This window comes from Bubalus kerabau, chromosome 12 (genome assembly GCF_029407905.1).
Source record: "Bubalus kerabau isolate K-KA32 ecotype Philippines breed swamp buffalo chromosome 12, PCC_UOA_SB_1v2, whole genome shotgun sequence".
NCBI classification, from domain to species: domain Eukaryota; kingdom Metazoa; phylum Chordata; class Mammalia; order Artiodactyla; family Bovidae; genus Bubalus; species Bubalus kerabau.
In genome coordinates, this window is record NC_073635.1 from 74,593,464 (window position 1) to 74,618,585 (window position 25,122).

Sequence of the window (25,122 nt, forward strand, 5' to 3'; positions counted from 1 at the left end):
CTGGTGTAGCTATATATATATATATATATATATATATGGTAAATGGGAGAGCAGATTAAAATTATGTTCCCACTATTCTACTTAAACCCACTGCCACATATGGGAGTGGGGTATAGTTAAGTTTACATTAATGTGAAAACTTGGTAAGACTCCTGAATTCATTCAGTAAAAACAGGAAATAAAAAGTACAAAATGTGACTTGATATATATAAAAACTTACCTTCTCAATGTGGTAATAAGCTCTACAAATGACTTTTCCCAAGAATACATTTTTACTGTTCTGATGCCAGTTATGACTTCACTCATGGTCTTGATTCTGTTCTCTGTGAGAGCTGCGGTCTTACTCCTGAGGGGACAGACATGAGAGATGAGCCTTAGTGACAACAGCCCAGCTTTCCATAGCAGCAGCAGGGGGCACAAGCAGAGAACAGGGATCAAATGATTCCCTATAGCTCTTTTGAGCTGAAAACACAGACCAATGTACCAATGGAGAAATGAAAAAAAAAAAAAAAAAGATTTCAATTAGAAATTCAAACCTTCAGCCAAATTCAACATATAACTTGGAAAACTTGTAGTAATGTATAATAAAGTCCTGAAATGAAACAGATACAGACTGTCTGCTCAAGGAGGTCACAACTGGGCAGAGAAGGCAGAAAAGACCTTGACTCTAACAGGAAGACAGTGTCTGTGCTGTAATAAAATAGGATTAAAGTGCTAGGGGTAGATAAGATGGAACTGTTAATTCCACTGGGAAAGGAGAACAAGAAAAGCTTCAGGGACCCGGTAGCATTAGAACAGGCCTCAAAGGATAAGGAACATCTCTCCACAGCAAAGAAAGCAAAGGAAACTCCAAGCATAGAAAAATACACATACAGGCACCAACAAACAATCCTCAATATACTTCAAACAACATAACATCTCCATCACCTGGCTACCTAAACAATGACCCATCCCCAACTCTCTGTGACCTGCTTCAGGTGTAACTCATTACCATTTGGCTCTTCATCACCAGCCACTTATCTATTACATATACCACTGGGACTATGGGGCTTTATAAAGACATAATTAAGATTGATCTTGCCCTTGGGACACTGGTAATTAAAAACACTGAATTATAAACAAGAAAAAAATATACATACCTGAAAATGGCTCTAACACAAACATAACAAAAATACTGTAGCTAGAAAAGGGCCTGTATATTATATAAAAGTATTAGTACTTTTAATAATGTTTAAATAACTTTGACATCAGTGAATTCTGCTTAAAGACACTATTTATTTGGTTACAATGTTGGGAAAAGTAAGCAAATGTTGTCACTTTTCCCCTTAAAGGTCAGCCTTCAGCTTGAGGCTGGAGCTTCCACTGGCTAAGTCTGAAACATCCACAACACATGCAACAAAGAGACAAAAGAAGGCACTTCTTGTTTTTGAACAAAAGCATCAAGCAGACTGCAGATGCTACCAATTAAATACACATCACCAATTTTTGAAATCAGTGTTTCTCTTACCAGAATGATGAAAATAATTTCCCAAAGCAGCTTTGCAAAACCAGAAGAATGATGAGAATCGCCATCCCAGCAAGACATGATATTCCTATTTCCATATAGAGCAGGACGGTCACTGCAATAGCCTGTAGCGGCCCCACCCACAGGTAGTGCAAGAACATTGCTACCTTAAAAGAGAAGGATAAAGCCTTCTTAGGATGGTATGAAAACAAAACCAGTAAGGACCAATTATAGAAAAAAATATGCTTGGAAACAATGGACAGGAACCTAAACGGGAATGATCTCAGTGGGTTTTTAAACCTGCTGAAGCAGAAGCTCAAGCATCTACCCCAGATGATGCTATTCTGGGGCAGCACAGGGCTGGCTTCAGGGACATCCAGGGAGAACCACAGCAGCAGCAATGAAGGAAAATGTTGATTTTGTCTACACCACATATGAGCTCAGGGCTGCCCCAAACTCTCTGCCCCAAAATTCAGCCCCCATCTCTCTCTAGCATCTCAGGAAAGCCTATTTTATGGTACCTACCACATTCTCCAGTAACTACTTGTGTATTTACCTTCCTGACAGGCTGTGGCTTCTCCAGGAAAGAAATAGTATTCATCCCTGAAAGTGGGTAGGGGGATCTTACTTCATGTTTGATGAATGAATAATTGAAAGAGAAGTGTCTAGTGCAATACAGATCTGAGCAACAGCTACAACACCGTGGGTTACATGATCTACTCATAAGCTAAGTGGATAAAAAGAGTGTGGTGAGATAGCAGAGAAGAGGTTATGTCTGGCTGGGGACCACCCACTTGGCATTATTCCTCACAGGCTTCCTATACAGAAGGCACTGAACAGGGTGTGGGGGAAAGAACAATCCCTGCCCACAGGCCTTCATCATCCAGAGGAGGAGGAAGACAGTTCAGGTAGCAACACCAACACCATGTGCCAAGAAGGTCCATGCCAGGAGGACCCCTCAGTTCAGTTCAGTTCAGTCACTCAGTCATGTCCAACTCTTTGAGACCCCATGAATCGCAGCATGCCAGGCCTCCCTGTCCATCACCAACTCCTGCAGTTCACTCAGACTCACGTCCATCGAGTCAGTGATGCCATCATCCAGCCATCTCATCCTCGGTAGTCCCCTTATCCTCCAGCCCTCAATCCCTCCCAGCATCAGAGTCTTTTCCAATGAGTCAACTCTTCACATGAGGTGGCCAAAGTACTGGAGTTTCAGCTTTAGCATCATTCCTTCCAAAGAAATCCCAGGGCTGATCTCCTTCAGAATGGACCGGTTGGATCTCCTTGCAGCCCAACGGACTCTCAAGAGTCTTTTCAACACCACAGTTCAAAGGCATCAATTCTTCGGCGCTCAGCTTTCTTCACAGTCCAACTCTCACATCCATACATGGCCACTGGAAAAACCATAGCCTTGACTAGACGGACCTTTGTTGGCAAAGTAATGTCTCTGCTTTTCAATATGATATCTCGATTGGTCATAACTTTTCTTCCAAGTAGTAAGCGTCTTTTAATTTCATGGCTGTAGTCACCATCTGCAGTGATTTTGGAGCCCCAAAAGATAAAGTCTGACACTGTTCCCACAGTTTCCCCATCTATTTCCCATGAAGTGATGGGACCAGATGCCATGATCTTCGTTTTCTGAATGTTGACCTTTAAGCCAACTTTTTCACTCTCCTCTTTCACCTTCATCAAGAGGCTTTTTAGTTCCTCTTCACTTTCTGCCATAAGGGTGGTGTCATCTGTATATCTGAGGTGATTGATATTTCTCCCGGCAATCTTGATTCCAGCTGAGGACCCCTAGGGACATGAATTAAGCTGGGGAGGAAGACTGCTGCCTATTACTGAAGTATGCCATAGATTATCTCAGAAAATAAATTATCATCTAAGGACAACACAAATTATTACATCTCAGTTGCACACAGAGGAAATGAGAGTTGGATAAAATGAACCCTTGTTTTAGACACTCAACAAATCCTGGTCAACAGCAAACACAGGTATCCCGCATCAACCATAAGCTAAACCCAGTCAGAAGGACTGGAAGTGGAAGAAGATCCCTCAGGGGCAGCTTACCTGATCAAATCTTTTCACATCATTGGACAGCAGGTTGACTATCTGACCTGTGGTGGTCTTCCTCATGGCCAAGTTACTCAGGTGAAATGCCTGAAATGAGAAAAGATACTGAGCTGGATTACTGTGGTGATAACAAGTCACTTTTCTGTTCAATTACTCAGTCATGTCCAACTCTTTGCGACTCCATGTACTGCAGCACGCCAGGTCTCCCTGTCCTTCACCAACTCCTAGAGTTTACTCAAACTCATGTCCATTGAGTCGGTGAGGCCATCCAAACATCTCATTCTCTGTTGTCCCCTTTTCCTCCTGCCTTCAATCCTTCCCAGCATCAGGGGCTTTTCAAATGAATCAGTTCTTCACATCAGGTGGCCAGAGTATTGGAGGTTCAGCTTCAGCATCAGTCCTTCCAATGAATGTTCAAGACCAATTTCCTTTAGGATGGACTGGCTGCATCTCCTTGCTGCCCAAGGGACTCTCAAGAGTCTTATCCAACACCACAGTTCAAAAACATCAGTTCTTCAGTGCTCAGCTTTCTTTATAGTCCAACTCTCACATCCATACATGACTATTGGAAAATCCATAGCTTTGACTAGATGGACCTTTGTTGGCAAAGTAATGTCTCTGCTTTTTAATAAGCTGTCTAGGTTGGTCATAACTTTTCTTCCAAGCAGCAAGTGTCTTTTAATTTCATGGCCACAGTCACCATCGGCAGTGATTTTAGAGCCCCCCAAAATAAAGTCTTTCATGGTTTCCCCATCTATTTGCAATTAAGTGATGGGAGCAGATGACATGATCTTAGTTTTCTGAATGCTGAGTTTTATTTAAGCCAACTTTTTCATGCTCCTCTTTCAATTTCATCAACAGGCTCTTTAGTTCTTCTTTGCTTTCTGCCATAAGGGTGGTGTCACCTGCATGTCTCAGGTTATTGATATTTCTCGCAGCAGTCTTGATTCCAGCTTATGCTTCATCCAGTCCAGCATTTCTCATGATGTACTCTGCATATAAGGTAAATAAGCAGGGTGACAATATACAGCCTTAACGTACTCCTTTCCTGATTTGGAACCAGTCTGTTGTTCCATGTCCAGTTCTAACTGTTGCTTCTTGGCCTGCATACAGATTTCTCAGGAGGTGGGTCAGGTCGTCTGGTATTCCCATCTCTTTAAGAATTTTCCACAGTTGATTGTGATCCACACAGTCAAAGGCTTTGGCATAGTCAGTAAAGCAGAAATAGATGTTTTCCTGGAACTCTCTTTCTTTTCCAGTGATCCAAAGGATGTTGGCAATTTGATCTCTGGTTCCTCTGCCCTTTCTAAAACCAGCTTGAACATCTGGAAGTTCACAGTTCACATACTGTTGAAGCCTGGCTTGGAGAATTTCAAGCATTACTTTGCTAGCATGTGAGATGAGTGAAATTGTGTGGTCACTTTTAGTACATAACAAAACAGAGTGGGTTTTCATGGGGTTGTACATCAGGACAAGTAGGATGACTCCTGACAGCTGGGATCTAGGGACGTGATTCATTGTTAAATGTCTCTTCAATATGGCAGCAACTGCCCTCCCCAATAACACCAGAAAATGGAGAAACAAGAGGTAGAATCAAAATCCTCCACCCTGTTTCTCAAGGATCTCAGACCCACCTGAAGAATAAAAGGACTTTCCTAGTGGCTTAATGGTAAAAATCTGCCTGCAGTGCAGGAGCACCAGGTTTGATCCCTGAGTTGGGAAGATCCCCTGGAGAAGGGAATGGCTACCCACTCCACTGATTTAGGATTAAACTAAGTAATTCTGAGCCAATTATATGAGAATGATGAGGATGCCTTCAGGAAAGAAAATTGGGGATGTAGATTATAAATCTAGAATCAGTCATTAATTCTGTGGTTGATGTCATTTAAAGACCTTGGTGTTAGTTTCCACATTTTGAAATGAATGAGGATAATGCTCCATACATGTTCCTGTGAGGAAACTGTGTTCTTAATGCCAGTCGGGGTGAGAGGGGGGATTCCCAAGATGGTGGAGGAATAAGATGGGGAGACCACTTTTTCCCCTACAAATTCATCAAAAGATCATTTGAATTCACCACAAAACAACTTCTAAATGCTGGTGGAGGATATCAGGTACCCAGAAAGGCAGCCCAGTCTCTGTGAACGGAGTCTTGAGGCTACTGTAAGAGGAGAACCAAAACCCAGAGGCAGAAGACTCAACTCCCAAACTTTATAAAATCAGAGAACTCCTGACTCCAAGGAATATTAATAGACAAGAGCCCACCCAAAAGTCTCCATACCTACACTGAAACCAAGCTTCACCCAAGAACTAACAAGTTCCAGTGCAAGACACACCACACTAATTCTCCAGAAAAACAGGAACACAACACTGAACATTAAAAGACAGGCTGCCCAAAGCCATAATAAACCATAAGACACCCCAAAACTCACTACTGGATACTTCATTGCATTACAGAGAGAAGAGATCCAGCTCCACCTACCAGAACACAGACACAAGTTCCCACAATGAGGAAACCTTGACAAGCCACTGGTCCAACCCCACCCTCAGGGAGCAGATGCCACAATTAAGAGCAACCATGAACTTCCAGTCTGCAGGAAGGGCACCTCAAACAAAGCAATCTAAACAAGATTAAAAGGAAGAGAAATATTCAGCAGGGTAAGGAACATGATAAAAACCTACCAAATGAAACAAAAGAGGAGGAGATAGGGAGTCTACCTGAAAAAGAATTAAGAATAATGATAGTAAAGATGATCCAAAATCTTGAAAATAAAAATGGAGTTACAGACACAGACTAGAGATAAAGACTGAGAAGATGCAGCAAATGTTTAATAAGAACCTAGAAGAAATAAAGAAGAGTAAATCAATAATAAACAATGAAATAACTGAGATTAAAAACACTCTGGAGGGAACTAACAGTAGAATAACTGAGTAGAATGACAGTAGAATAACTAGAAGATAGAATGGTGTAATAAATGAAGCATAGAGGAAAAAAGAAAAAAATAATAAATAGAAATGAGGACAACCTCAGAGACCTCTGGGATGATGTTAAATGCCCCAACATTTGAATCACAGGAGTCCCAGAGAAGAAGATGAAAAGAAAGGGCATGAGAACATACTTGAGGAGATAATAGTTGAAAACTTTCCTAAAATGGGGAAGGAAATAGCCACCCAAGTCCAAGAAATCCAGAGAGTCCCAATAGGATATACCAAAGATGAAACAACCCAAGATACATATTAATCAAGCTAACAAAAATTAAACAAAAGGAGCAAATATTAAAATCAGTAAGGGAAAAGAAACAAATTACAGACAAGAAGATCTCCATAAGAGTAACAGCTGATCTTTCAATAGAAACTCTTCAGGCCAGAAGGGAAAGGCAGGACATACTTAAAGAGATGAAAGAGAAAAACCCACAACCAAGATTACTCTACCCAGCAAAGATCTTATTCAGTTATGAAGGAGAAATCAAAAGCTTTACAGATAAGCAAAAGCTGAGAGAATTCAGCACCACCAAATGAGCTCTTCAACAAATGCTAAAGGAGCTTTTCTAGACAGGAAACACAGAAAAGGTTTACAAAAGAACCCCCCAAAAAACAAAGTAAACGGTAATGGTATCCTACTTATCAATAATTACCTTAAATGTAAATGGGTTAAATGCTCCAACCAAAAGACAAAGACTGGCCAAATGGATACAAACACAAAATCCATATATATGCTGTCTACAAAAGACCTATCTCAAACCTAGGGACACATACAAAGTGAGGGGCTTGAAAAAGATGTTTCATGCAAATAGAGACCAAAAGAAAGCAGGAGTAGCAATAGTCATATCAGATAAAATAAATAAAGACTGTATTAAGAGACAAAGAACACTACATAATGATCAAGGGATCAATCCAAGAAGAAGATATAACAATTACTAATATATATGAATCCAACATAGGAGCACCTCAATATGTAAGGTAAATGCTAACAAGCATGAAAGCAAAAATTAACAGTAAAACAATTAATTGTGGGGGGGCTTTAAAACTCCATTCACACCTATGATACATGAACCAAACAGAAAATTAGCAAGGAAACACAAGTTTTTCAATGATACAATGGGCCAGTTAAACCTAATTGGTATCTACAGCGCATTTCACCCCAAAACAATGGATTTCACCTTTTTCTGAATGCACATGGAACATTCTCCAGGATAGATCACATCCTAGGCCACAAATCTATCTTTGATAAATGAAAAAAAAAATTGAAATCATTTCAAACATCTTTTCTGATCACTATGTGGTAAGATTAGATATCAACTCTAGGGGAAAAAAAGAAAACTATAAAAAATACATATGGAGGTTAAACAACATGCTTTTGAATAGCCAACAAATCATGGAGGAAATAAAAAAGGAAATCAAAATATGCATGCATCAGTTCAGTTCAGTTCAGTTGCTCAGTCATGTACGATGCTTTGTGACCCTAGGCATTGCAGCATGCCAGGCCTCCCTGTCCATCACCAACTCCCAGATTTCACTCAGACTCATGTCCATCGAGTTGATGATGGCATCCAGCCATCTCATCCTCTGTCATGCCCTTCTCCTCCTGCCCTCAATCCCTCCCAGCATCAGGGTCTTTTCCAATGAGTCAACTCTTCACATGAGGTGGCCAAAGTACTAGAGTTTCAGCTTTAGCATCAGTCCTTCCAATGAACACCCAGGACCAATCTCCTCCAGAATGGACTGGTTCAATCTCCTTGCAGTCCAAGGGACTCTCAAGAGTCTTCTCCAGCACCACAATTCAAAAGCATCAATTCTTTGGCACTCAGCTTTCTTCACAGTCCAACTCTCACATCCATACATGACCACTGGAAAAACTACAGCCTTGACTAGACGAACCTTTGTTGGCAAAGTAATATCTCTGCTTTTGAATATGCTCTCTAGGTTGGTCATAACTTTTCTTCCAAGGCGTAAGTGTTTTTGAATTTTATGGCTGCAGTCACCATCTGCAGTGATTTTGAAGCCCAAAAAATAGTCTGACACTGTCTCCACTGTTTCCCCATCTATTTCCCATGAAGTGATGGGATCAGATGCCATGATCTTCATTTTCAGAATGCTGAAGTTTAAGCCAACATTTTCACTCTCTTCTTTCCCTTTCATCAAGAGGCTTTTAAGTTCCTCTTCACTTTCTTCCATAAGGGTGGTGTCATCTGCATATCTGAGGTTATTGACATTTCTCCCAGCAATCTTGATTCCAGCTTGTGCTTCTTCCAGCTCAGCGTTTCTCATGATGTACTCTTCATAGAAGTTAAATAAGCAGGGTGACAATATACAGCCTTGACATACTCTTTTTCATATTTGGAACCAGTCTGTTGTTCCATGTCCAGTTCTAACTATTGTTTCCTGACCTGCATATAGGTTTCTCAAGAGGCAGGTCAGGTGGTCTGGTATTCCCATCTCTTTCAGAATTTTTCACAGTTTATTGTGATCCACACAGTCACAGGCTTTGGCATAGTCAATAAAGCAGAAATAGATGTTTTTCTGGAACTCTCTTGCTTTTTTGACAATCCAGCGGATGTTGGCAATTTGATCTCTGGTTCCTCTGCCTTTTCTAAAACCAGCTTGAACATATGGAAGTTCATGGTTCACGTATTGCTGAAGCCTGGCTTGGAGAATTTTGAGCATTACTTTACTAACGTGCGAGATGAGTGGAATTGTGTGGTAGTTTGAGCATTCTTTGGCATTACTTTTCTTCAAAATATGCATAGAAACAAATAAAAATTAAAACAGAACAACCCCAAACCTATGGGATTCAGTCAAATCAGTGCTAAGAGGAAGGTTCATAGCAATACAAGCCAACCTCAAAAAACAAGAGAAACTTAAACAACCTAACTTTACACCTAAAGCAACTAGACAAAGAAGAACAAACAAACAAACAAAAAAAAAACAAAGTTAATAGAAGGAAAGAAATTATAATAATCAGAGCAGAAATAAATGAAAAAGACATGAAGCAGACTATAGCAAAGATCAAGAAAACTAAAAGCTGGATCTTTGAGAAGATAAATAAAATAGACAAAATGTTAGCCAGACTCATCAAGGAAAAAGAGGAGAATCCAATCAATAAAATTAGAAATTAAAATGGAGAAATCACAATAGACAACACAGAAATACAAAAGATCATAAGAAACCACTATAAGCAACTATATGCCAATAAAATGGACAACTTGGAAGAAATGGACAAATACTTAGAAAAGTATAACCTTCCAAAACTGAGCCAGGAAGAAATAGAAAATCTTAATAGACCCATCACAAACATGGAAATCAAAAGTGTAATAAAAAAAATCTTTGAACAAACAAAAGCCCAGGACCAGATGGCTTCACAGATGAATTCTACTAAAAATTTAGAGAAGTGCCAACACCTAACCTACTCAAACTCTTCCAGAAAATTGCAGAGGAAAGCAAACTCCTGAGCTCATTTTATGAGGCCACCATCACACTGATACCAAAACCAGACAAAGATGCCACAAACATAGGCCAATACCACTGATGAACAGAGATGCAAAAAACCTCAAGAAAATTCTAGCAAACGGAATATAACAACATATTAAAAAGATCATACATCATGACCAAGTGGGCTTTATTCCAGGGATGCAAGTATTCTTCAATATTTGCAAATCAATCAGTGTGATACACCATATTAACAAATTGATAGTTAAAAACATATGATTATATCAATAGATACAGAAAAAGCTTTTGACAAAATTCAACACCCATTTATGATAAAAACTCTCCAGAAAGCAGGCACAGAAGGAACATACTTCAACATACTAAAAGCCATATTCAACAAATTCACAGCAAACATTATCCTCAATAGCAAAAAAATGAAAACAATTCCTCTAAAATCAGGAACAAGGCAAGGGTGCCCACTTTCACCACTACTATTCAACATAGTTCTGGAAGTCCTAGCCACAGCAGTCAGAGAAGAAAAAGAAATAAAAGAATCCTAATTGGAAGATAAAAAGTAAAACTCTCACTGTTTGCAGATGACATGATCCTCTACATAGAAAACCCTAAAGACATCACAAGAAAATTACTAGAACTAATCAATGAATATAGCAAAGTTGAAGGATATAAAATTAATACATAGAAATCCCTTTCATTCCTATACACTAACAATGAAAAAATAGAAAGAGAAATTAAGGAAACAATACAATTTACCATTGCAACGAAAAGAATAAAATACTTAGGGATAAATTTACCTAAAGAAACAAAAGATTTATATATAGAAAAATACAACACACTGATGAAAGTAATCAAAGATACCACAAATAGATGGAGAAATACACCATGTTCATGAATTGGAAGAATCAGTATATTGAAAATGAGTATATTACCCAAAGCAATCTATAGATTCAATGCAATCCCTATCAAGTTACCAATGTTATTTTTCACAGAACTATAACAAATAATTTCACAATTTGTATGGAAACACAAAAAAACTCAAATAGACAAAGCAATAATAAGAAAGAAGAATGGAACTGCAGGAATCCACCTTTCTGGCTTCAGACTATACTACAAAGCTACAGTCATCAAGAGAGTATGGTACTGGTGCATGCACACACACACACACACACACAAACAGAAATATAGAGCAATGAAACAAAATAGAAAGCCTAGAGATAAATCCACACACCCACAGACACCTTATCTTTGACAAAGGAGGCAAAGTATACAGTAGAGAAAAGACAATCTTTTTAACAAGTGGTTCTGGGAAAACTGGTCAACCATGTGTAAAAGAATGAAACTAGAACACTATCTAACACCATACACAAAAATAAACTCAAAATGAATTAAAGATCTAGATGTAAGGCCAGAAACTATAAAACTCTTAGAGGAAAATATATGCAGAACACTCTGACATAAATCACAGCAAGATCCTCTATGAACCACCTCCAAGATTAATGAAAATAAGCAAATGGGACCTAATTAAACTTAAAAGCTTTGGCACAATGAAGGAAACTATAAGCAAGGTGAAAAGGCAGCCATCAGAATGGGAGAAAATAACAGCAAATGAAATGACTGACAGAATTAATCTCCCAAATACACAAGCAGCTCATGCAGCTTAATATCAGAAAAATGAACAAATCAATCAAAAAGTGGGCCAAAGAACTAAACAGACATTTCTCCAAAGAAGACATACATATGTCTAATAAACACATGAAAAGAAAATATGCTCATCATCATTCATTATTATAGAAATACAAATCAAAACCACAGTGAAGTGTGGAGATTCCTTAAAAAACTGGAAATAGAACTGTCATCAGTTCAGTTCAGTTCAGTCGCTCAGTCGTGTCCGACTCTTTGTGACCCCATGAATCGCAGCACGCCAGGCCTCCCTGTCCATCACCAACTCCTGCAGTTCACCCAAACTCACGTCCATCGAGTCAGTGATGCCATCCAGCCATCTCATCCTCTGTCATCCCCTTCTCCTCCTGCCGCCAATCCCTCCCAGCATCAGAGTCTTTTCCAATGAGTCAACTCTTCGCATGAGGTGGCCGAAGTACTGGAGTTTCAGCTTCAGCATCATTCCCTCCAAAGAAATCCTAGGGCTGATCTCCTTCAGGATGGACTGGTTGGATCTCCTTGCAGTCCAAGGTACTCTCAAGAGTCTTCTCCAACACCACAGTTCAAAAGCATCAATTCTTCTTCAGTGCTCAGCCTTCTTCACAGTCCAACTCTCATATCCATACATGACCACTGGAAAAACCATAGCCTTGACTAGACATATGACCCAGCAATCCCACTGCTGGACATACACACCAAGGAAACCAGAATTGCAAGAGTGGCCAATGTTCATCGCAGGACTGTTCAGAATATGTAGGACATGGAAACAACCTAGATGTCCATCAGCAGACAAATGGATAAGAAGGCTGTGGTACACATACACAATGGAATATTACTCAGCTATAAAAAGGAATGCATTTGAGTCAGTTCTAATCAAGTGGATGAAACTTGAGCCTATTATACAGAGTGAGGTAAATTGGAAAGAGAAACACCAATACAGCATATTAACACATATATATGGAATTTAGAAAGATGGTAATGATGATCCTATATGCAAGACAGCAAAAGAGACACAGATGTAAAGAACAGACTTTTGGACTATGTGAGAGAAGGCAAGAGTAGGATGTTTTGAGAGAATAGCACTGAAACATGTGTATTACCATATGTAAAATAGATGACAAACATTGTATGATTCAACTTATATGAGGCATCCAGAATAGTCAAACTCAGAGAGAGAAGTAGAATGGTGATGGTTGTAAGGGGGAGTAGCCTGGGGAGTTAGTGTTTAATGGTTGCAGAAGTTCGTTTGGGAAGATGAAAAGTTCTGGAGATGAATAGTCATGATGTTTCCACAACCAGGTGAATGTACCTAATGTCACTTTAAATGAGTTAAATGGTAAATTTTATGTTGAATATATTTTATCATAGTTTTTAAAAATCAATGATCAAAAGTAATTTTATCGAAGCTGTGGAAATGTAAATAAATAACAAGTCATTTTACATATGATCCCTTCCACAAGATCAAAATTCAGCTGAAAAGAGCATGAAAATGCTGAATGGGCCATTTTAGGACCAGCAGATGTGCAGCCTTAGAGATCTTCTTGAGACGTGCCCAAGCCTGGAATTCACAGTGTAGATAAACTACAACTATGAGCTGAGCAGCCATTCCATTTTTAACATCTTAATCTGATTCCTCCCCAGGACCAGGGATCAGGAGATGGGGCCTGAGCATGAACCACAAACATTCAGAGGGGTCTTTCAGAGCCACTTGGCAGCACCAGCTTTGCCCTAAGGAATCAGCCTGCCCATAACCTGCAAAGAAGAAGTGTCTTATTTCTGTACCCCAGCAGGACTCTAGATGCAAGGCTATGCATGAAGAAATTTGTCTTTCCTATATTCTGGAACTACTTCAGGTTATGTCCATAGTTTTAATCCCAATAATTCTTGATTTGATACAGGGACAATCTTTTCAAGAATAATCAAGCTGGCAAATAAACACCTTGAGAGATGTTTACATTCATACATGCAAATGTGCCAAGTCAGATTGTATTTTCCAAAAGCAGCTTTCCAAAGTGTCAGTGGGAAGAGGAAGAAAAACAGGTGAACAATGGCTCACCTGTGCAGCAAAGAGCCAGCTTTGACTGAACCATTACCTCAAGCCTAACAAAGTTTTCACTGTGCTGTGTTGGTGAAATTTCCTCTTTATGGGCACTAAGCATGATCCAGAAAGATAAACATCTAGCTAATTTATGGGGAAATCTGGGTATTTGCCTCCTAGTAGTTGATGCAACAGAATAAAAAAGATGAAGATGAATGACAAACCAGACCTCTGACTAGAGTGTACAGTCACTGTTGCCCTTTCCACATTACCCAGGAAGAAACTGGCTTAGATGCTGTAGTTAAACACAGACAGTGAGATGCCAGGGCTCCGAGTTCACACAGCCCTGAGGTTAACAACACTTTGCTCAAGGGAAGATGAGGAGAAGTCATCCTGAATTTTTCCAGGACAAGTACTCCCAAGAAACATAAGCTCTAGGGAAGGAGCAACCAAGTAAAAGTGGTGATAATTTCAATTTAAATGTTTTGTTTTTAGCTTTCAATGAGGACTTTTTAAAATAAAAACTATATATGTTTATGGTGTACAACATGATGTTTTGATATAAATATACATTGGGAAATGATTACTGCAGTAAAACCAATTAACATATCCATTACCACATGTTTTTTTGTGTGTGTGGAACAAAACACTTAAAGATCTAATTTCAAGTATATGACACAGTTAAAAAAGGATTTATTTTAAAGCAAATAGCCCAAGGTAAAGAGGTATCCAGGATCAAGTTTATAAAGGGCCCTTTAATTACTGGCAGTGTATTTGTGTCAATTCCTTTGTAAAGACATCTGAAATCCTTACTCCTTTTATGTCAGTTAAGATCAGAGTAAACTGTGGAATAATGCTGTGGCATTTCTCAATATAAAGTCACTGAACACATCAATGTAGGTCTTATGAGAAGTGCTATAATGCAGGGAAGGTCCTGGTGGTTCAGTGGTTATGACTCAGTGCTTTTACTGCCTTGGGCCTGTGTTCAGTCCCTGATTGGTGAACAGATCCCACACTCCATTCAGTGCAGGAAAAAAAAAAAAGAAAAAAAACTCCTATAATCTTTATTACAGAAAAAAAGGAAATATTGTTTTAAGAAAGTAACTTGAATGAACAGCAACAAATGCTCTCCAAAATTACTAAAACCAGTGGAAAATTTCAAGCTTTGTCCTGAACATCCAACTATTTTTCCTAATACCATTAAAAGTAATCTTAACTGTAGAACACAGTGAATCTGTTTTTGGCATAGATTCCATTTATATATATATATATATATTTGAAAGTGAAAGTGTTAGTCACTTAGTCGTGTCCAGCTCTTTGTGACTCCATGGACTGTAGCCCACCAAACTCCTCCGTCCATGGGATTTTCCACGTAAGAATATTGGAGTGGCTTGCCATTTCCTTCTCCAGGGGATCTTCCTAACTCAGCGATTCAACCCAGGTCTGCTGCATTGTGGGCAGACTCTTTACCATTTGAGCCACCAGGGGATCCCATATATATTTTTAGTTAAAACAATTATATTGAATATAATTAAATGGGTAATTCAAAAATACAATCATAAACTTTCTCAAATACATTCTTGTTTCCTAGATTTAATTTTAGAGATCCAATCACTAAACCTCATTTTTAAACATAAATTTGATGTAAATGAAATTTACAACAATAACAAAATTTCCATAAATACCACTGAGATTTAGCCAGGGAAAACACTGAAAATCAACTAGATACTTTTCATTATTTTTTAATTAGATTTCATTATAAATTTAGTGGGTATTATGCAACAGCCTGTAGATTAAATTTATCAAAGGTGGCTTTGACTTGCTCTCAAAAACTTTCAGTTATATATTAGTAAAGTTTGCTTAAATGACAACAAACTTGACTTGATGCAAATAGCAAGCTTCTCTAGTAAAGCATCAATGATGCCAGTTACAAAACGCTTCTGACGCTTTAGCAGAGGTATGCAGTGCAGTACCAAGTGACACTTACCTTGTGGTAGATCATATGGGAGGTGGCCACTCTAAGCCTCATCCCCATGCGCTGAAGATGATTGAAGTTCAAGTGGTGCAGAATGGCCCACAGGAGCACACAGGCACTCAGCACTGCAGCACAGATGTAGGCATCATGCAAAGCATTAGAACTTTTGGGGTTTTCAAAGTAACTAATCATTTTCCCCAAAAGTAAGGGCAGAATTACTATGATGCATTCCTGAAAGAAAAAAGTCTCCATTAGAAATTCAAGTCATACCTATTTTTCTTAACACAAACTTAAATTTTATTTTTGCTTGTTAAAAAGCATTTTAACAAAATGCTACATCCATGGCTCATCTAAAAGAAAAGTGTACAGATTCACTATCTTCTATAAGACAAGTAGTTTTAACCTTAGGCAAGAATTTTATGTTGAAAGACAATAAAGCCTTAGCACACTGTGCTTAATACATTGTGAATACTCAATAAGTATCACAACTAGTGCCTTAGAATGCATTTGGCAAGATGCCAAGTGACTCTTTGCCTAAGATGAACAAAGAAAAAGGTGGCAGAGAAGGGTAAGAAATTTGTTTCTCTATGAACAAGCCCTGCTCACAGCTGGCCCTTGTTCCCATTCTCTCATCATCCCAGCCCAACAGAAAATAAAGATGGTTTATGTACAGGAAGTATGCTCTTGCCATCACCTTCTGCTTTAAGAGTATTTTTGAACTGAAACATTGGCACAAGATCTTCTTATGAAAGTTGCTCAGTCGTGTCCAACTCTTTGCGACCCCATGAACTATACAGTCCATGGAATCCTCCAGGCCAGAATACTGGAGTGGGTAGCCTTTCCCTTCTCTGGGGGATCTTCTCAACCTAGGGATCGAACCCAGGTCTCCCACATTGCAGGCGGATTCTTTACCAGATGAGCCACAAGGGAAGCCTAAGAATACTGGAGTGGGTAGCCTATCCCTTCTCCAGAGGATCTTCCCTAACCAGGAATCAAACCAGGGTCTCCTGCATTGCAGGTGGATTCTTTACCAACTGAGCTATATGGGAAGCCCAAGACATTGGCACAAACACATCCAATCGTTTCCACCCTAAACTGTACATGTTCAGAGATTAAGAGAATGGAGCCCAGCTTTCGTTGAGCATCACAAGGAAACCAGGCTGGGGAGGTTCCTAGGCTCTCAGCTCCAGGGAACACTGTGTTATTACGTCTCTACCCTCTAGAAGCTGGGATGTTCCTTGGAGTCAAAAATTAAACATGGCAGAAGCCAAACTAAAAAAAAAAAAAAAAAAATGCCATCCATGGTTCTCCATCTAACAAACACTGCAGGTGCTGCTTTGGAAGAAATATTACAAATCATCTCTTTCCCAAGGCAAAAATCAAATCTCAAACCAGTGAGTTGGGAGGCATTGAGGCTTAATTCCTGAGTAAGACTTAGGGAAAGCAATTTTCTTTCCCAAAACTAAAGAAACACTTGCCCATCCTGCCAAACAGTAATTCCATCCCACAACCTACCTCTTCCCTCTAGTCACCCCCTAAAGGTTCCCTTCTCCCCTATTAAGGAAAATCAAACACTCAACAAGAATCCAAGTCACCAAAAGTAAACACCTCCACCCTCAACATCATTTCTTCCACAGACTTCTCAAAAGACAAAATGCCAAAAGTTTGGAAATCTTTCAGGAACTTGACTTTCAAAAAAAATTTTCCTTTTAAGCAATATTTTTTAAATTTAATGCAGAAAGTCAAGGTGGCTCATGTACAGGAGACAAAGCTGGGCCATTTCTAACAGTCAGGAGAATAGGACATAACCCCCGCCACTCCTCACCTCTCAGGGGAGGGGACTGGGCAAACGGCTCTTTGAGATCACCCTACTTACACAACAGCATATGGAAGACTTATCTCTAAGAGGGAATCCCTGATGACCTGGGGATGTCTGTGGGTCCCCATGGAGATATTTTCAGGGGCCAGACATGCTGGGGACTTGCTGGATGTTCTGTTTTAATTATTGTTGGTTTTTCAAGAGCTCCACATCAACATCAGCCTGCCATTTGTTTTTCTGAGCATCATAAGTCATTCTTTCATAGGACAGAGATTTTCATACTTCAAAATCCTAACTCCAAAAGCCTCACCTTGGACTGACATTGCCTGCCTCTTCCTTCTGGTGCTGCCAGGAATACCGGCACTGTGGGTGGTTACAGCACATTGTTTGGGAATCATGGATGATCTACAAGGTGTTCTATGTACCAGAGGAATTAAAAGAGGGCTGGAAGTCATAAAGAAAATGTATTTGCATGTTAAAGCTTCCCAGCTGGCCCTAGTGATAAAGAAATCGCCTGCCAATGCAGGAGATGTAAGAGTTGCTGGTTCAGTTCCTGGGTTGGGAAGATCCCCTGGAGGAGGGCATGGCAACCCACTTTGCTATTCTTGCCTAGAGAATCCCATGGCCAGAGGAGCCTGGTGGGCTAAGGTTCATAGGGTCTCAAAGAGTCAGACATGACTAAAGTGACTTAGCAGGCAGCACATTTGCATTTTAGAGAATCCTGGGCTGAGTTTAGATCTTCTACCATCTCAAATATAATGACCAAAAAGCAGCATAGACAGAAGATCACAAAATGAGACATTGCTTCATAAAATCAGTTACTAACATTCATTCCATCCAACTTAGCAACTAGCTTTAATCATCCCAAATTCAAAACAGCACCTAAAAAGATCTTTAAAATGTAAAAAAAAAAAAAAAAAAAAAAGCTAAATCATTACTAGCTTTGTCATGAGAAATCATTTCTTTGTAACTTCTCCAAACAGTAGATTGTCAATAGCCAAGATTAGGCAAACAGGAGTATTTATGTTGTATTTCAGGCTTCTTTTGGTGGACAGGAAAAAAAAAAATTCAAGGTTCACTTCTCCTTGAGTTTTAATGGCCCTCAACTTCTAGAATATCACTGCATTAGAATGAAGAGTTCTGCCAGTTATAACCCTAATACCACAAAGTTAGAAGGAGTTTCATATGCCAGTCAGCATTCTTACCTGGGGAATCAAGGCCACTGCCTAGTTTTACACTGTAAACCACCTAGACATTGGCTTAAACAGCATGAACAAGCAAGCTCCTTCCTGAGAGAAAGTCCAGTCCTGGCACTTCACAGCTGATTTATCTGCTATCCACCCAGGGATGGTCTGGTCCCACCCAACTCTCACCCTAAGACCTAGGTCTGGGGTACACCCTCTGTGGGGGGAAATGTATTTGGAAAACAGGAGAACTGCTCCACACCCTAGTAACTGACCTGGGGTTCTCATTCTTGCTCAGCAAATGCACCCCCAGAATCACAGACATACTGGGTCTCAGCAAGCAACCAGGAGCACTTAGTAACAACATAGAGGACTCAACCTCTGTCCAGATCATCAGTCCCAACATAGTCACCATCCAAGACCCAACATCTTCTCACTGGTCCATGCCAGGGAGCCCATCTGGAGCAATGTCTTAAGAGTATGGATGGATTTAGAGTTAGCTCTCCAGGGCAGCCATAAACTCATCCATTGGGAATAGTAATGAGGGCAAGGTGGCTTCCTAAAGGGCTCCTGGTCCATCTGAACTCAACATGACACTGCTGCTAGTCTCAGAGTCCTCGTCACTTCCAGTATTGGGGGGATGTGGTCCAACCTGGACTCCACCCTCATTTATGATCCCTAATCTGACATCCCAGGGAGTTCTTGTATCCCATTTCTTATCCTTAGGCCAAGTTCAGGACACGTGTGTCTGAGATCATGAAGACAAAGCCTCAAGACGAGCCTTTCTGATCATGGACAAACTTCCAGTCATCCAGATGATCGGGCTCATAAGTCAGAGCACCTGAGAGGGAACCTCAGTCTGTCCTTGACTCTTCATATGACCGCAGACACACTATGTAACTATTTGAACAGAGTGTCCTCTCTTCTAAAATGGAAGTAACATAATATCTATGACTTAATTGAATTAGCCAAAGGATTTGGTGATATGACATGCAAAGTGTTTATAGCATTTTTGCTATGTAATGTTTTTGGAGTACTTACTATTGTACTACTACACTATTAACTACACTATTAATAGTACTGCTGCCCCTGCCACCTGGAGAAGGCACTGGCACCCCACTCCAGTACTCTTGCCTGGAAAATCCCGTGGATGGAGGAGCCTGGTAGGCTGCAGTCCGTGGGGTCGCTAAGAGTCGGGCATGACTGAGCGACTTCACTTTCACTTTTAACTTTCATGCATTGGAGAAGGAAATGGCAACCCACTCCAGTATTTTTGCCTGGAGAATCCCAGGGACAGAGGAGCCTAGTGGGCTGCCGTCTATGGGGTCGCACAGAGTCGGACACGACTGAAGCGACAGCAGCAGCAGCAGCAGTCCCTGCCACCACCACTACTACTGAGTATGATCCTCTGTTACTGCCACTAGTACTTCTAGTGCTACAGAGGATAAGCCCCACATTTACCAGGTCCTCGACTCCCCACTTCTCTGCCATGACCACCCAACAATCAGCCTCCTGAAACAGGGGCCGGGGCTCTGCCAATTGCACCTTATGCAGCCCCCAGGCCTGGCCTTCCTGGATCCCCAGCAGGAAGCATGACTGGGGCTGGGAAACTGTGAAATCAACACATTACCCTGCCACAAGGCACTGCAATATCTGGGTGGTCAGAGCCCTCTTAAAGGTAGCACTCTCCCTCATATACCTGTCCCCATCCTCTAGCACAATGGCTAATCCACCCGTGTCATTAATGAGAATTCAACCTGCCAGGGCCATCCAGTTACCAGTAAATTGACAGATTTTCTGGTTTCTTCAGTTGTGTGGGGTAGACTTCACCTACCCAGCTGCCTGCATGCTCTTCAGAAGAAAACAACCTTAAGAGCCACACCTTCCACCTGAAAACCACCTGGGCTATCACCTCACCCCCCAATACAATGGAATGATGACAACTCACCACCTTCTCCACCTAAAACACCCCCCTCTCAGCAACTGTATCTTCCATCCCTCCTGCTCCCACATACTCACAGGCCACCCGTGTCCCTAAGGCAGTGCTAAGGGACTATAGAGAGCATAAGCCACCCAAGGGGGTTTGCAGTAGACATCCAGCAGGCTCAGCCAGAACAGGGGGCTGACGGCACTGTATCCCCAGTTGAACTGTCCTCTGGGGATCTTGACCCAGGATCTTCAGGGTCATGGAGGTCACTGACCTCATGGCTTTCTACTCTGGTTTTCCCTGCACACGCCTTTCTCCACCCTCTGCCAATCCCAGGTACCAAGACTCCCACTTCAACCAGAAAACCACCCCCACAGCCAGGACAGAAACCAGCATGCAGGGTGAATGAATTCATGGTGAAGCTGGAGCTCCTCCACACGGGGGTTTTGGCTCACAGTGCCAGCCATTGGGGAAGTGGAAAACCCAGGGAAGGATGTGCTCTTGGGAGTTCTGGGCAGCTCCAGCCCAGATGCAGGGTCCCAGGTTCTGTTCCCTTGGAAGGGGAGAGGGGATGATCTTATCTTGGGAAAGCATTTATCACATGTGACCTGGTCAAATTAATTATTATTTGCTACTGCTGCTGCTAAGTTGCTTCAGTCGTGTCCGACTCTGTGTGACCCCATAGATGGCTCCTCTGTCACTGGGATTCTCCAGGCAAGAACACTGGAGTGGGTTGCCATTTCCTTCTTCAATGCATGAAAGTGAAAAGTGAAAGTGAAGTTGCTCAGTTGTGTCCGACTCTTAGCGACCTCATGGACTGCAGCCTACCAGGCTCCTCCGTCCATGGGATTTTCCAGGCAAGAGTACTGGAGTGGGGTGCCATTGCCTTCTCCGTATTATTTGCTGAGTACCTATAATGAACTCCTTATTGCAAAATTCAGATTTAAATTGAAGAAGGATGGGAAAACCACTAGACGATTCAGGTACAACTTAAATCCCTTATGATTATACAGTGGAAGTAACAAATAGATTCAAGGGATTATATCTGATAGGCAAAGTGCCTGAAGAAATATGGACAGAGGTTTGTGACATTGTACAGCAGGCAGGGATCAAGACCATCCCCAAGAAAAAGAAATGCAAAAAGGAAAAATGGTTGTCTGAGGAGGCCTTACAAATAGCTGAGTAAAGAAGAGAAGCTAAACTCAAAGGAGAAAAGGAAAGATATACCCATCTGAATGCAGAGTTCCAAAGAACAGCAAGGAGAGATAAGAAAGCCTTCCTTGTAGATCAAGGCAATGAAAGAGAGGAAAACAATAGAATGGCAAAGACTAGAGATTTCTTCAAGAAATTTAGAGATACCAAGAAAATTTCATGCAAAGATGGACACAACAGAGGACAGAAACCATATGGACCTAAGAAGCAGAAGATATTAAGAAGAGGTGGAGAGAATACACAGAAGAACTATACAAAAAAGATCTTTATCAGCCAGATAATCATGATGGTGTGATCACTCACCTATAGCCAGACATCCTGGCGTGCAAAGTAAAGTGAGCCTTAGGAAGCATCACCATGAACAAAGCTAGTGGAGGTGATGGGATTCCATTTGAGCTATTTCAAGTCCTAAGTGATGATTCTGTGAAAGTGCTTCACTCAATGTGCCAACAAATTTTGAAAACTCAACAGGGGCCATGGGACTGGAAAAGGTCAGCTTTCATTTCAATCCCAAAAAAGGCAATGCCAAAGAATGTTCAAACTACTGCACAATTGCATTCATCTTGCACTCTAGCAAAGTAATGCTCAAAATTCTCCAAGTGTGGCTTCAACAGTATGTGAATGGAGAATTTCCAGAAGTTCAAGCTGGATTTAGAAAAGGCAGAGGAACCAGAGATCAAATTGCCAACATCCATCAGATCATAGAAAAAGCAATAGAATTCCAGAAAAACATCTACTTCTGCTTTATTGACTATGCCAAATCCTTTGACTGTGTGGATTACAGTAAACTGTGCAAAATGCTTAAAGAGATGAGAACACACCAGACCACCTTATCTGCCTCCTGAGAAATCAATATGTAGGTCAGGAAATAACAATTAGAACCAGACATGGAACAACAGACTGCTTCTAAATTGGGAAAGGAGTTATGTCAAGGCTGTATGTTGTCACCCTGCTTATTTAATTTATATGCAGAGTACATCATGCAAAATGCCTGGCTGGATGAAGCACAAGCTGGAATCAAGATTGCCGGGAGAAATAGCAATAACTTCAGATAGCCAGATGACACCACCCTTATGGCAGAAAGTGAAGAGGAACTGAAGAACCTCTTAATGAAAATGAAAGACGAGAGTGAAAAAGCTGGCTTAAAACTCAACATTCAAAAAATGAAGATCATTGCATCTGGTCCCATCATTTCATGTCAAATAGATGGGGAAACAATGGAAACAGTGAGAGACTTTATTTTCTGGGGCTCCAAAACCACTGCAGATGGTGACTGCAGCCATGAAATTAAAAGACACATGCTTCTTGGAATAAAAACTATGAACCACCTAAACAGCATATTAAAAAAGAGAGACATTGCTGACAAACATCTAACTAGTCAAAGCTATGGTTTTTCCAGTAGCCAAGTATGGATGTGAGAGTTGGACCATAAAGAAGGCTGAGCACTGAAGAATTGATGCTTTTGAACTGTGGTTTTGAAGAAGACTCTTGGGAGTCCCTTGGACTGCAAGGAGATCCAACAAGTCAATCCTAAAGGACTCAATCCTGAATAGTCACTGGAAGGACTAAAGCTGAAGCTCCAATACTTTGGCCACCTGATTCGAGGAACTGACTCATTGGAAAAGACCCTGATGCTGGGAAAGATTGAAGGTAGAAGGAGAAGGGGATGACAGAGGATGAGATGGTTGGATGGTATCACCTACTCAATGGACATGAGTTTGAGAAAGTTCCAGGAGTTGCTGATGGACAGGGAAGCCTGACATGTTGCAGTCTCAAAGAGTTAGACATGCCTGAGCAACTGCACTGAACTGAGCTCCTGTAAAATGTCTTATGTTACTGGGGCTCTGCCCCAAGTTTACTTCCTCCAAACCACATATTCCTTTAGGCTTTAGGATATTCTCTTGATCAAGGACTAATTTTAGCATTTATATCATTTTCTGAGCACCAACGATGTCCTAACATGGTCTAAAATGTCTTTGCTTTTCAGTCTTTCCTCCCATGACACTATGTGTTAATTGGTTAAAAGACAAATAGTACTCTCCAGAGGACCAATTCCCTAGGTAAACACCTGTTTATGCTGAGAATAAATACAACCACTGGGCTACAGGATGTTAAACCACTGGTCTCTCTCACCAGTCGCATCCATCTCAGTACTGGCCCATGTACAATGAAAGCAATGCACTGTTAATAAAAGCCTTTACCTCAAATAATATAAAAATTGAAGATAACAAACAGGATTTCCAGTAGCACTTTATGATTGCTTTCTTTAAAGAAGGCTTCTGTCCATTTTTCTCAGCTCTGTCAACTTCTTGCTTCCAGTACCTGTGATGAGCAAAAGCACAGTAAAGAACAGCACTGCCATAGGGAAAATGGGGGAGGGGCCAGGGTGGAAGATAAGCCTTCACTACAGGGCGCTCTGTGGCTGCCCCATAGATACTGGCTAACTGCTCACAGGGCTCTTGAAAGATGAGTGGTGTAGACTGAAGCACCAGAAAAATAGGCCTTGAGGCTTTGCTGGATTCACAGGTCATGAGCAGCTCAGAAGGGCAGACACTGTCCTCCAAGGACCCCACCTCTGGGGACAGAGCTTGGCCTCCAGGGCCTTGACTGCAGGCTCCCTTCACATCCACAGATGCACAGGGAACACGGGCTCCCCCAGCCTCCAAAGTGGGCTAAGCTTGGGGTCAGCCTGAGGGAGTGAGCATGCAGTGTCAGGGGAGGAGTCTCAGAAGAACCCGGAGGAAGGCAAAGCCCCTGCACATCTTTAGCCCCAAGTAGAAATTCTCACTCTTCCTCCCCTTCTCCCTGCTGTCTGTGCTCACCCTTGCAGCTCTTCTCCAAGGTGCTGGGAGCAATCTTTTGGAAGCACTGAGTGTATCTCATTTTCTTTCAATCTCCGTTTGTGACCAAATAGGAAAAAGGGATTTATCCACCTGTTATAAATTAAGAGAAAAGGAGAGTGGTATATATTCAAATTATACAACTCTAATTAGAATCCTACATTTATGGGCTTTGTAAAAAGAAATAGTCTACACTGTAAATATATAGAAATATGGAAGAAAAAAAATTGGATATTTACACACACAGATGACACCACCCTTATGGCAGAAAGTGAAGAGGAACTAAAAAGCCTCTTGATGAAAGTGAAAGAGGAGAGTGAAAAAGTTGGCTTAAAGCTCAATATTCAGAAAATGAAGATCATGGTATCTGGTCCCATCACTTCATGGGAAATAGATGGGGAAACAGTGGAAACAGTGTCAGACTTTATTTTTTTGAGCTCCAAAATCACT

At 40.9% G+C, this 25,122-nt stretch overlaps 1 protein-coding gene across 1 annotated transcript in view; it reads right to left on the minus strand.

Annotated features, from left to right (window-relative positions):
* The window catches only part of LOC129624660 (ATP-binding cassette sub-family C member 4-like), a 123,735-nt gene that overhangs the window by 92,234 nt on the left and 6,379 nt on the right, over positions 1-25,122 (minus strand). The window contains exons 2-7 of the mRNA XM_055542817.1: positions 24,655-24,765; positions 24,034-24,154; positions 15,703-15,921; positions 3,575-3,664; positions 1,508-1,671; positions 221-346 (exon numbers count right to left, since the gene is read on the minus strand). Coding sequence (XP_055398792.1) covers positions 221-346; positions 1,508-1,671; positions 3,575-3,664; positions 15,703-15,921; positions 24,034-24,154; positions 24,655-24,765 — 831 coding nt within the window. The remainder of the gene's footprint in view (positions 1-220; positions 347-1,507; positions 1,672-3,574; positions 3,665-15,702; positions 15,922-24,033; positions 24,155-24,654; positions 24,766-25,122) is intronic.